General features: G+C 33.3%; 1 protein-coding gene across 4 annotated transcripts in view; it reads right to left on the bottom strand.

The window, feature by feature from the left end:
- USP32 (ubiquitin specific peptidase 32) overlaps nt 1-13,581 on the bottom strand; it is a 225,214-nt gene that overhangs the window by 28,549 nt on the left and 183,084 nt on the right. For 2 of the 4 annotated variants that reach the window (XM_036911110.2, XM_036911108.2), the window contains exons 16-23: nt 8,473-8,632; nt 5,572-5,726; nt 4,339-4,420; nt 3,413-3,487; nt 2,802-2,940; nt 2,409-2,514; nt 1,095-1,268; nt 259-433 (exon numbers count right to left, since the gene is read on the bottom strand). In XM_036911110.2, coding sequence (XP_036767005.2) covers nt 259-433; nt 1,095-1,268; nt 2,409-2,514; nt 2,802-2,940; nt 3,413-3,487; nt 4,339-4,420; nt 5,572-5,726; nt 8,473-8,632 — 1,066 coding nt within the window. The remainder of the gene's footprint in view (nt 1-258; nt 434-1,094; nt 1,269-2,408; nt 2,515-2,801; nt 2,941-3,412; nt 3,488-4,338; nt 4,421-5,571; nt 5,727-8,472; nt 8,633-13,581) is intronic. The other 2 variants (XM_036911109.2, XM_057501265.1) reach the window with 2 other exon arrangements.

The raw sequence follows: 13,581 nt of genomic DNA on the forward strand, positions 1-13,581 counted from the left end.
TGAACACATATCCTGTATGCTGTATTATATACAGTATTGTTACAATAAAGTAAGCTAGAGATAAGAAAATATCTTTCCAAACTGTCACAAATCTCCAAAAAATTGTCTAATGTATTTACTGAAAAAAAACCTGTGTGTAAGGGGACCTACCATGGTTCAAATCATGTTGTTCAAAGGTCAACTGTACTTAAAAATTCAGGCTGCTTAAATGAGGTAAAAGACAATGGAGTTATAATTTTTCAGAATTTTCTGACCTACCTGTTATTTCTAAGTGCATATAACTGTCCATTGGTAGTGGTAAAGACAAAAAATTGAAAGGGTCAAATCGGACACTTATATGCCCACATGTCTTGCATTTGACTTGGGACCTCAGCTGCCCATGGAACAAATCCACAACAATTGATTTATTTCTTCTCAGATGATTGTCCCAGGCCTAACAAGGAAAAAGATAAGATAACTTTTTTTTCCCCAAAATTTAAAAGACAAATATTTCTACACAAATTCAAAGAAACTGGTTAAACACACTGGATTTAAAAATGTCAAGAATATAATCCTTTTTCTCAGTTAAAATATAAAAGCTTCTGCCTAAAATTTACAATTCAGATATGTAATTTAAAATGTATTACTTACTGAGATACTAGAGAAAACCAGTTATTGAATAGAATGTTAGTCTTTCTGCTCAACCAATAAAACATTAAACTCAGGTGGAAAACCCTATTTTTTCTTTGTTATAATCATGGTAACAATGATGAATATTAAAGTTCTTCGCCCATTAAAAAGCATATAAAACATGCCTATTGATTGCTGTACACATTACTTTAGCAATGGAGATCCTTGAAGTCGTATCGAATAATTATTCTACATCCTCTCCCAAAAGTCTGCATTGTTTAAATGGCAACATTTTTCTATTTTCTTTAAAGATGCTTTGTTTTGGCATTACTGCACAATAATTAAGCAGAGAAATAGAAATTACTTCACTTCCACAGTAAAATTCTGATTACAGAATAGTTTAGTTAGCACTTAAGTTGTGCAATACACATTTGTGGAGAGAACATTTTATCTATTGCTTACATTAGAAACTCAAATTGACAAACCTCTGCAGCTACTTCCCAGTCTGGTCGCCCATCACTGTCCTTCAGTTCCACATATGGCTTCTCATGGACTCGGTTGAGATCTTCATGAAGACCATCCAAGAGAAAAGCCAGAAGTTCTTGGGAGTCTTGTTGCTGGAACCCATTAAACCTGGGAGCATATTTTGCTATGGTCCACTACAAATATAAGAGGAATCAAACTCATTATTTTTATCCACAACATTTGGAATGAACATGCCCTATAATTCTCATCAGAGGCATTATAAGAAGGTAAAAAGCTGGTAAAGAGCACAATATTATGTCTCCAGTAAATAGAATAGTATTATGTATAGTATAATAGTATGTCTCTATTTTAGCAAATATATTTGGACAATCATGAAGTGCTTCTAATGTTAATTCCAAATAACCAAAAAAAAGTATTTTGGCCAATACTGCTTCCCAGTTCAGTATCATATAAGCAAAGACAGTATCATATTACAAAGACATTATTTAAGACAGTTAAGACAGAAAGATTTCCTGTTACAATGTTTCTTTTACTGTTAACTTTTCTAGTCTTGTTAAATTCTAACTTATTATTAGAGGCAAAATAGCCTTATGTTTAACTGACAGGACTTAGGAACTAACTTGCAATCTTGATCTAGCTATTTAACTGCTCTGAGTTTTTGTTTCCTGAACCATAAAATAGGAATAACATTGCTTTACATTATAGGGCCAGTTAGAAGATTAAATGAGTTAATACATGTTAAGTAATTAGGGTAGTACCTGGTTAAGTAGTTAGATTTTTAGCAATTATAATTACGATTATTATTTTTAACCTAAAAAGTTTTGTGTTGTCTTTAAATAAAGATAAAAAATAATCCTAACTTTACAACATATAATATTAATGTAAAATTTACATCCATTAATTACATTCTTTCTACTACTTTTTAAAATTCTACAGGTAGAGCTAATTATCTTAGCAATGTTAAAAATGTATTGAGTATCATTAAGTAGACTCAGAGCTCTGTTAGAATAAATACTCCTGATAGTGGAGGACTAACAAAAGATTTACTACATATACAAGTAAGATATTTGATAATTATTTAAATGAATGACATAAAATTTATACTGCTTTTGAACTTTTCCTACCCACTACATCTATAGTAGTATTTTGCATTTATGTCAGTAAGTATTTGACATTTTGTTTATACCTAGAAAAGGATCCAAAAACATTAAACTAAAACTAAAGAGCTAAACATAAAAAACATGTAGAGAAAAATAATTACTTAAACAACTACTTAAGCCTTATATACTTTTATATTATTTTAACCTGCTTACCCGAAGCTTTAATGGAGCAACATTCTTCTGAGTTCCACTCCAAAGCTCCTGTACTAAATCCCCATAGCATTTAGCCATATGCCCCTTCATCCCAATGGGATTTGTCCTAGAAATTTGAGAGGAAAATTTGTTGCCAAAGATTACATGGGTACTAAAATGCCCACCACCTATTTTTTCATACATCACAATTACATGGGTACTGAAATGCCCAGCACCTATTTTTTCATACCAAAATATCTCTTTAAAGTAAGTAACCTTGGCCCTTATTTCATATTATACAGGGCAAATGAGATAAGACTTTTCTCATTATTTCTCCCCCAAGGTAAAGAAAGAGGAGAGTTAGGTGATTCTTGTTTATATCAAGGTTACAAAAAGAGGCCAAAGAAAGATTACCTGTTGAGTTCATAAAGATGTCTCCCTGAGATAAAATACTGGGTCAGTGGCTGTGTGTTACTAACACACTGGATGCTTGAGTTCATGAAGCATGTATTTCCCAGGTTACTAAGACCTGTGGCTCCCTTTTCGGTGGGAACTGGAACAAATAGTATGAGAAACAAAGCCTTACTACCTGTAGTAAGATGTTACAGATCAAACAGTTACTTGTATTCAATGCAACAATTTTTATAAGTCTTTTAAACAGCTAAAACCAACTAATATTCTCTTTCTGGTTTTGCAATGCTAAAGTAGAGGTTTTTCAATTAGTGTCACTGGCAATCATCATAATCCACGCTCATATGTAATCTACATCAATGATTCTCTTTAATTGCTATGATAGGTTTTTAGAATTCAAACAACTCTCTCCTAGTATTATGTCTTAAATAATGTAAATCATTTAATTACAAAGTTAGAAAGAAATCTGATGCCTCAGGAAAAATAAAAATAAAAGGTAGCCTAATCACTGTTGAACTGGGAAGTCAAAAGGTTAACATTTTAATAGATGAAAGAAGGAAAAAAATAATTTAAGATTACCTCTTTAAATTGAAAATAATATGCTAGAGACTTACCCTTGTGTCTATCTATTTTACTACTGTTTGCTATAAAGGACATTTCCTCAGGCCAACTCATATCTTTGTTTCTAACTGGGAAGACAGAGATAGGAATGTATTAATTTCTTAACCGTTCAAATCATACCCATTCAACTACTTCTGTTTAAAAAACTAACAAGTTCTTACTTCTTAATAAAAAATTAGGGAAAAAAACAAAACAAAAACAAAAACAATCCCCCACCAAATTAATTATAGTAACTGACACTAAAACCATTTCAACTCTTTATAGTGGAGACTTTATAGTCACTTGCTTAGAATTAATTGGTAAGCTATTCCCTCAATCACCTACCTGAAGTAAAATTATACCCAACCACCTCTAGAGGTAATTAAAGCTCTTAAATTAATACATTAGAACCATTACAATTCTTTTTAAAATTGTGACAACAGTCAGAGTATTCTATTCATTTTAACACAAAGGCAGCTAGCAATGTTTCCACGCACACTGATGGGAAAAGACATACTTTAAGTTTTCAATGATACGTGCACGCTGGTACGTAATTCTGCGTGAATACAGAAGTAGGCTTTGTGGGTGAGTGAAAAGTGTTGATGACAAAGCCTGTGCCATTGTGTCAAAGTTAGTTTTAACTCAAACTCAAAGAGGCAGCTTGGAAATTTTAAGATACTTTGTAAACTTAAAACTGAATTCACTTGCTTCCACCCACCACTTCCACCCCTTGCCAGCCAATGAATGTAGACATATTTTTCTGTTAAAGCAATCTAAATAGTATATAGGATTACATATGGGTTTAATGGGTTTCTTTATTATAAGGAATATAATGATCAAATAAAAGTTGGAACAATTATAAAATGGATTATTACTGAGTAACTAAATCTTTAGATTTTTTCCCTAAAAAGCTAATAGGATGTATGCTTCTATCTTGTACCTTCAATTACCAGGTGCTGCTCATCCTGGATTTTCAAATATTCCAATCTATGATCCTCATCATCCAGAAGAGTAAGGTAATTCTGTTTATGAAGTGGAGAAATAATTTTGTTAATTTCATGACTAAACTCGAAACAAATACAGAAATCAAAGTGACAATTAAAAATGTTATTATATAACTCATGTGATATGTGGCATACTGTAGTTGTTCAGAAATATATAATTTAAATTTGTAAAAGGAGGGAAAAGCACTCTATACTTTATTAACATATACTTTATATCTCTAAAACAGAGTTATATAGAATTTTGGGGAGACCAGAAGTAGACTTATCACACAAAATTCACTGAGATTTAGATTTTCCAAAGAGCTTACAGAAATGTTCTTCAGTACCTGGTATGTAATTCAGTAAATGTACTTGTGATCAAGATGGAACTTGATTACTTACTAGGAATCAAAAATGTAAAACCAAAATGTCATTCAGTAGAACTATACATTTTTGTTTATGTTCACCCTGTCTGAAATACTCACAAAATTAATTCATTTAATTCTTACAACTACCCTATGGGAGATACTTCCCCATTTAGTCATGAGAACCCTGAGACAGAATTAAATGCCTTGCTCTGGGTTATACAACTAACAAGTGGCAGAGCCAGAATTCAACTCCTGGCACTGTGGCTCCAGGGTCTGTGCTAGTAAAAATTTTACCATACTGCCTCTCAATGGTGACCAAATGATAATGTAAGAAAGAAGCAACTAGGGAATAGAGAACTGGTTAAACTACTTAGGATCCAATTTAGGAGTAAAGTCTAAAAATATATTGCATGTGTTAGGAAGACCATATAAGCAATTAATAAATGCCTTACAGAAGAGTGGAAAATAAAGGTCAGAGGATAGGAAGGAAGAATTTTCCCTATATACCTTTGCATTGTTTGGATTTTTTAACATGTAAATAAATTACCTTAAATCCATAAACTAGGTTAAAAAAATGGAGATATTTGCTGTTACTTTCTAACACTCACCTTTTAAAAATGGTACTGCTCATGATGATGAACTGTTGTTATGTATTTCAGGTGACCAATTTTACATGTATGTATACAGTACTTTAAAAGTTGAAGTTTTCATTGAGATCCCAGACATGTCTTTCAGCATGATTACTATAGACAAAATCCCATACTCATGAAATATGGATTTAACACTTAATCAGGACTTTCATGACTCTGAGATCATGCTTACCTCACTGTTGTATAGCCACAGGCGCATATCTTCCTCTTTGATGCGCAGTCTCTGAGATAGATATTCGTGAATTTCCTTGATGGTCTGCATTCGACTGAAACAGCCTGTATAGGCTAAAATCCGCTTTAATGGTGCATTCGGAGAAGGTACATTTCCTATGGTCGTAGTAATCATAATAAGGAAAAGGCAGACGTTAAAAAAAAAAGCACCCCCTCAGCAATGGGAAACATACTGTTTTAGGAAATAATGATGAGAAAAGAGAATTATAGGTTTAATAATTTTATTAATTAAGAAGCTTTAAAATGAAGACAAGAGACTGAAGTATCTTAGAGTGAATCCAAAGCCTTAACTCTGGACTTCCACTCAAAAGAGGGAAAAAATCATGGAAGCCCAAATAACTGGCATTATTTGGATCCCAAAAAGAATGGCAAACATCAGCAATAGGTATTGGTATCTTCTCTGTCCTCAGCTCTGGCACATTCAATAGTAAAAATCAAAACTCCATGTAAGAATGGGGAAGAGAAAATGAGATTGGATTTGAATTCCACAGATGGATAACTGGATTTACCTGATGTATTTTCTTAAAACAAACGGTCTTTGAATTACTAATCCCATCACTCAGTCATTAAGCAGCTTAATTTCCTGATACATCAGTACAATCACACAGGAAAAATTTACTTAGAATTCTAAGTAGGCATAAATTCTACATGGCCAAACAGACATTGCAGTGAAACCAAGAAGTTTCCATGCTCCCAAAATTGCCCTACTGAAAGGTAGGAGGGGAGAAAAGAATCATTTAGATGACAGGAGACATGACCTTGAGTTCCTGAAGGGTTCAAGGTGGAAACAGAGAGAGTGACAATAAGGGGAAAGAATGAAGAGTAAAGGAAGAATGTATCAAGTACAATTCAAAGGAGAGGAGGAGATGAAATGACAAGAGATTATGTAAATTAAAGATAGGTTGCTAAAACAATCTGCTAAACCCTGGTTAAATATTCAGCCAAAAAGCTAGACAAAAGCTATAGCTTTACAGTCATCTCTGCCTAAAGGAGGTTAGAATTTATTGAGCAACCCAAAATAAAAATAAACTTAACATACCAATATAACCCATCTAGGGTACAATTATACATTCCAGGTAGTTTTCTACCCATTCAGTGATGACTTAGTTTTTTTCCTCCTATTAAATGTACTCTGAGTCTTCACGTACTAAACAAAGTAGAGAAATTACTGGCATTATCTGCTTCTTTAGAGCTTCCAAAAAGAATTCACACACTTAAAATAGGCTGAGAAATTACTTAAAAAACAATGATTCTGGTAGTCTTGTCTGTGAAAAAGGCTACATTTAAGTTGTTGTAACTGAGGCAAGGTTTGTATACCTGTCACTTCAAGAGGAATACAAGAACCTAATACAGTTAACAGTTGTAATAAATTGAGCAATGGGAAACATGAAAACTATGTTATGTCAGAACAAAACCCAACCATGATCAATTTTTAAACACAAAGCAAATTTTTTACTATCAGCAAGCAAAAGATAATCCCAAAAAGAAAACAAAAGAGCAAATTTCTCCAATTATACATCAGAGGATTAGTTATAAGATTACAGCAAGAAAGCATATTTTTTACAAACTTCAAAAAATCAATGATTGATTTCAGAACTAATTAGTAAGGAATAAAATTTCAAATTAAGAATGAATTTGGAGCATAACCAACTATCCAGTTCTAAGATTTAGAAGCATTTGCAAGTGTAGTATCCAAGTCGATTTCATTGTCCTAAGCCACATAAGAAATCTGAATTCTAAACAGTTTTTTTTTATAGCATAGCTCATTAAGCAGGCAGCCACTTATTATACTTAATTCTGGGCTTTTGAATAGCACCAACAAATGCACTGGAATTTATAGAAGCAGCAAAAATCTAGGATCAGCACAAGAATTAATAAAGAACACTTACTAAAAGTACAACACATCTTGCCTCTCATGTTATCTTTTGAAGAGAATTGAAGATACAGTATGTGTAAGAATCTCCTTGTATTACCTGAACATAAACTTTAAGAAAGATATAAAACTAACCCTATTTTAAAGGAGGGATGGTACTTTCAGGGTTGATTTGGGTTCATGGGTAGTTCTTACATGCTAAGTTATATTAATTATAAAAACATTACGGCATTATTAACACGGAGTCTGTGACTGTGTATATGGATGAACTCATTATTTTTGAAGAAACAATTTCAAATATTTTCAAGGCAAAAATATAGAGCAAGTCCTACAATCAATAAAATTTAACCTCATACAGAATCAGAGGAACTTTTTGCATGTAATACATTAAAATGAGAGCTTATCTGTAGTCACTTTGATAGGCTTGATGTTTTTCAAAGCAGATGTGTTACTTTCATTTAAGTAATATACATCCTCTGCTTTGTAATTTCTGGGTCTTGTAAAGGCTCTTTGGACCTAGCATGAGAAATGTTATATTTGGTCAAAAAAGACCACTGAAACACCAAAAAACACACAAAAAAGATAATATTGACAAAGAAATTACTTCTTAGAAATTTGACTGGTGTTGAAAAGACCAGTTATTGACTGGTAGACCCTTAGGTCAAGCAAATAATTTACAAAGGCTTGTTTTCAAAGTATGCAAAATCTATTTCTATTTATTATTTTTATATGTTTACAAACCAGAAAAGGGAACGATTCTTCTCAGTTTGCTGCTGAGATATTGCCTCTACCTTATCTAGTCTTGCGCATGACCATAGATCTAAGCCCCACAAGTGATTTACTGATTCTGTATGAAAGCAGAAGGGAATGTGTATTAACAGCACAGTGGCACCAGACTTTGAGCAACTTGGTTTTTGATTTTGATTTTTTAAGGAAATGCATGGTATTCTTGCTGCATTCTTAAGTTACCTCTTGGTAAATGCTGAGGAAACATTCTCAGGCTCATCATACCCATATTCACCCAGATGTTAGACTGCTGTGTCCGAGTGGCAGGCTGCTGTCTCAGGAAGAGAAGATAACGAGGAAATAATTCCAGCTCTGGAATTTCTGTCTTGCTATTCTTGATCACCTGTTGTTATAGAAGACATAAAAGTGATCACTATAAAAGGAGAAACATAACTTGACATTTTTATCTAGCTTCTGATTTATTTTTAAAATGTTCAACAGGTTCATTATCTATTATTTCAGTTAGATTTCAGAAATTTATAGATTAAAATTAAGTGGGTTTAAATACTCTCAGAATCCTGCTCCTAAATCCACCTCCCAAGATTAGAATTACTGGTAGTTACTCTCTCGTCTTTCATTTAAAAGTAAGTAACATCAAAATTGAGGCAAAAATCTTAAATATTACCAAATTTTATTGTACCCAGACTATAAATATTTTCATTTTTACATATTTTATAGATATAAAAGATGGTCTCCCAAAGATAAATTCTTACAACTGGAGCTACAAGTCAAAAAGTATGGAAGTATTCAATTCATGTCATTAACTATGTAAGTCACATTGCCAGAGGGTAGCAATTTATAATATACCCAGAAATGTATGAATGTACTACTTTGATAAAACCTTACCATCAGATATCATTTAAAAACACCATTTCTTTAATACATATAAACAGTATTATAAAATTACTTAAAATTTTATTTCTTGTATAAGTAGGATAAAATATTTTCATACAAAAATTTGTTATGTTCCACTGTGTAACTCATTTGCTCAATATATTTTTTATGATTAAAAAAACTAAATTGAATGTATAAAAATGGAATTTACATTATTGTAACAGGATTTTTCTATAACTCCCTCTAATAACCTGCTTGCCAACCCAAAGGCACAGGAAAATATTTCATTATCAAATACTGCCTTAAGAGTTTTGAGAGTAGCACATTCTCAGTTTAGTATCCTAAAAGGATAGTATGATTAACACTCAAATGCTTTAAAACATAAAACCCTACAGAATTTTTAATAGTCTCAAGTGATCAGGCTACACTGTCTTCCTTTGCCCTAGTCACCAATGTCTTCTGCAACACAGCACTTTTTAAATATCAAGACGGGGTAGTAAGAAACCAAGTAAAAATGCCACAAACCCAACCTTTAGGCCTTTAAGTATTCTGTACATTCTGATTTGCTATAGTATGGTACTCAAATAGCTCCATCTGGGAGCTTTTTCAAATGCCATTTAAATGGTAAGTAGTAAAAGGCGCTTTCTCCCTGACACTTTTGTCTAAGACCACTGGAAGAAAACAAAGTAGTCTGTTTACTTCTAGACAGGCACTGAGAGCTGCAAAGCCAACCATAATTCCTTGTATTTTCAGTTTAAGTGTGGTTTTATGGAAGATTGGTAATTCAGCACCTGTAGTTGCCAGGATAAATAAAAACATACGATTGGCAAAATCTGAACTGATAATGAAGCAAATTTTTATTATATCTATTTTGCTTTCCAAGATAAGTGATTTTATGAGCAAATTACAGATTAACAAACTCTTATACATACATGCACAAACATACATACATATTTATTTACATTTTAATTATTCTCTATGAACTTGCTAACTTCAATGACAACTAACAACAGATGGAATTCCATTAACAGGAATTTACCTTAAAGAGATAACCACACATGTTTGGAAAGAGAATATTCATCAGAAAATTATTTGGAACAACTGAAAGCTAGAGGCAAACTAAACGTCCATCAGTAGGTAACTGTTCAATGAATTATAATTTATGTACATATGCATGTGTGTATATATATAATTCGCACAAGGAAACATTATGCAATTATTAGAAATAACGGTATAGGTGTAAATTTATTAACCTAAAAAGATATACATAGCATCTACATTAGGTTGAACACAACAGATTATAAAACATCAGGTATAATATGCTTCAATTTGATAAAATTACCCACACATATCTACATATGTATATGAATAGGCACAGAGGAATGTTTGGAAATGTACACACCAAAAGGTTAATAGTACTTACCTTTTTAAAAAAATCAAATGTACATCACATTGGTTCAGCAGTCGCCCTCCCCTTCCCTCCGCCAACTGCACTCCGTCTTGGTAAGCACTAGTCACTTCTCAGTGTCTATGAGCCTAATGCTGTTCTTCCTGTTTTGCTTTATTTTTATATTCCACCAATAAGTGAAATAAGCCAGCCTGGCTTATTTCACTGAGCATAATACCCTCTAGTTCAAACCCTGGTGTTGCAAATGGCAGGATTTTTCTTTTTATGGCTGAATAATATTCCATTGTGTATATGTACCACCTCTTCTTTACCCAGTAATCTACTGATGGACACTTAGGTTGCTTCCATATCTTGGCTATTCAGTGCTGCAATGAACATAGGGGTGCATATATTTTGAATCAGGGATCTTGTTTCTTCAGATAAATTCTTAGGAGTGGAATTCCTGGGTCAAATGGTATTTCTATTTTTAGCTTTTTGAGGAACCTCCATACTGCTTTCCACAATGGTTTAACTAGTTAACATTTCCACCAACAGTGTAGGAGGGCTCCCCCTTTGCATCCTTGCCAACATTTGTTGTTTCTTCTCTTTTGGATGTTGGCCATCCTAACTGGCCTGAGCTGATGTGAAATCTCATGGTTTTGATTTGCATTTCCCTGTTGATTAGCATATGGAGCATATTTTCACATGCATGTTGGCTATCTGAATTTCTTCTTTGGAGAACTGTCTCTTCATATCCTCTGCCCATTTGTTAATCCAGTTATTTGCTTTTTGGGTGTTGAGGCGTGTAAGTTCTTTATATATTTTGGATGTTAACCCCTTGTCGGATATGTCATTTACAAATATATTCTCCCATACTGTAGGATGCCTTTCTGTTCTGTTCTGTTCATGGTCTCCTTTGCCATACAGAAACCTTTTAGTTTGATGTAGTCCCATGAGTTCACTTGTGCTTTTGTTTCCCTTGCTCAAGGAGATGCGTTCAGGAAGAAGTTGCTCATGCTTATATTCAGGAGATGTTTGCCTATTTTGTCTTCTAAGAGTTTTATGGTTTCATGACTTACATTCAAGTTTTTAATCCATTTTGAGTTTACTTTTGTGTATAGGGTTAAACAATAATCCAGTTTCATTCTCTTGCATGTAGCTGTCCTGTTTTGCCAACACCAGCTGTTGAAGAGGCCATCATTTCCACATTGTATGTCCACAGCTCCTTTATCATATATTAATTGACCATATATGGTTGGGTTTATATCTGGGCTCTCTAGTTTGTTCCATTGGATTGTGGGTCTGTTCTTGTGCCAGTACCAAATTGTCTTGTTTACTGTGGCTTTGTAGTAGAGCTTGAAGTTGGGGAGCATAATCCCCCCAGCTTTATTCTTCCTTCTCAGAATTGTTTTGGCTATTCGAGGTATTTTGTGGTTCCATATGAACTTTAGAACGATGTTCTCCAGTTTGTTGAAGAATGCTGTTGCTATTTTGATAGGAATTGCATTGAATCTGTAGATTGCTTTAGGCAGGTGGCCATTTTCACAATATAAATTCTTCCTATCCATGAGCATGGGATGTGTTTCCATTTATGGGTATCTTCTTTAATTTATCTCATGAGTGTTTTGTAGTTTTCAGAGTATAGCTTTTTCACTTCCTTGGTTAGGTTTATTCCTAGGTATTTTATTCTTTTTGATGCAATTGTGAATGGAATTGTTTTCCTGATTTCTCTCCCTGCTAGTTCATTGTTATGTATAGGAATGCCACAAATCTCTGTGTATTAGTTTTGTATCCTGCAACTTTTCTGAATTCAGATATTAGATTTAGTAGTTTTGGAGTAGATTCTTCAGGGATTTTATGTACAGTATCATGTCATCTGCAAACAGGGACAGTTTAACCTCTTCCTTGCCAATCTGGATGCTTTTTATTTCTTTGTGTTGTCTGATTGCCATGGCTAGGACCTCCAGTACTATGTTGAATAGAAGTGGGGAAAGTGGGCATCCTTGTCTTGTTACCGATCTTAAAGAAAAAGCTTTCAGCTTCTCACTGTTAAGTGTGATTTTGGCTGTGGGTTTTTCATATATGGCCTTTATTATGTTGAGGTACTTGTCCTCTATACACATTTTGTTGAGAGTTTTTATCATGAATGGATGTTGAATTTTGTCACATGGTTTTTCAGCATATATGGAGATGATCATGTGGTTTTTGTCCTTCTTTTTGTTGACATGGTGAATTATACTGATGTATTTTCAAATGCTGTACCATTCTTGCATCCCTGGAATAAATCCTACTTGATCATGGTGTATGATCTTCCTGATGTATTTTTGAATTCGGTTTGTTAATATTTTGTTTAGTATTTTTGCATCTACGTTCATCAGGGATATTGGTCTGTAATTTTCTTTTTATGTGGTGTCTTTGCCTGGTTTTGGTATTAGAGTGATGAGGGCCTCATAGAATTAGTTTGGAAGTATTTCCTTTTCTTCTACTCTTTAGAAAACTTTAAGGAGAATGTGTATTAGGTCTTCACTAAATGTTTGATAAAATTCAGCGGTAAAGCCATCTGGTCGAGGGATTTTGCTCTTAGGTAGGTTTTTCATTATGAGTTCAATTTCGTTGCTGGTAATTGGTCTGTTCAGATTTTCTGTTTCTTCCTTGGTCAGTCTTGGAAGGTTGTATTTTTCTAGAAAGTTGTCCATTTCTTCTAGGTTTTCTAGTTTGTTGGCATATAATTTTTCATAGTATTCTCTAATAATTCTTTGTATTTTTGTGGTGTCTGTAATGATTTTTCCCTTCTCATTTCTGATTCTGTTTATGTGTGTAGACTTTCTTTTTTTCTTGGAAAGCTTGGCTAGGGGTTTATCTATTTTGTTTATTTTCTTGAAGAACCAGCTCTTGCTTTCATTGATTCTTTCTATTGTTTTACTCTTCTCAGTTTTATTTTTTCTGCTCTAATCTTTATTATGTCCCACCTTCTGCTGACTTTGGGCCTCATTTGTTGTTCTTTTTCTAGTTTCATTAATTTTGAGTTTAGATTGCTTATATGGGATTGTTCTTCTTTCCTGAGGTAGGCC

The sequence above is a fragment of the Manis pentadactyla genome, chromosome 4 (genome assembly GCF_030020395.1).
Source record: "Manis pentadactyla isolate mManPen7 chromosome 4, mManPen7.hap1, whole genome shotgun sequence".
Taxonomy (NCBI): Eukaryota; Metazoa; Chordata; class Mammalia; order Pholidota; family Manidae; genus Manis; species Manis pentadactyla.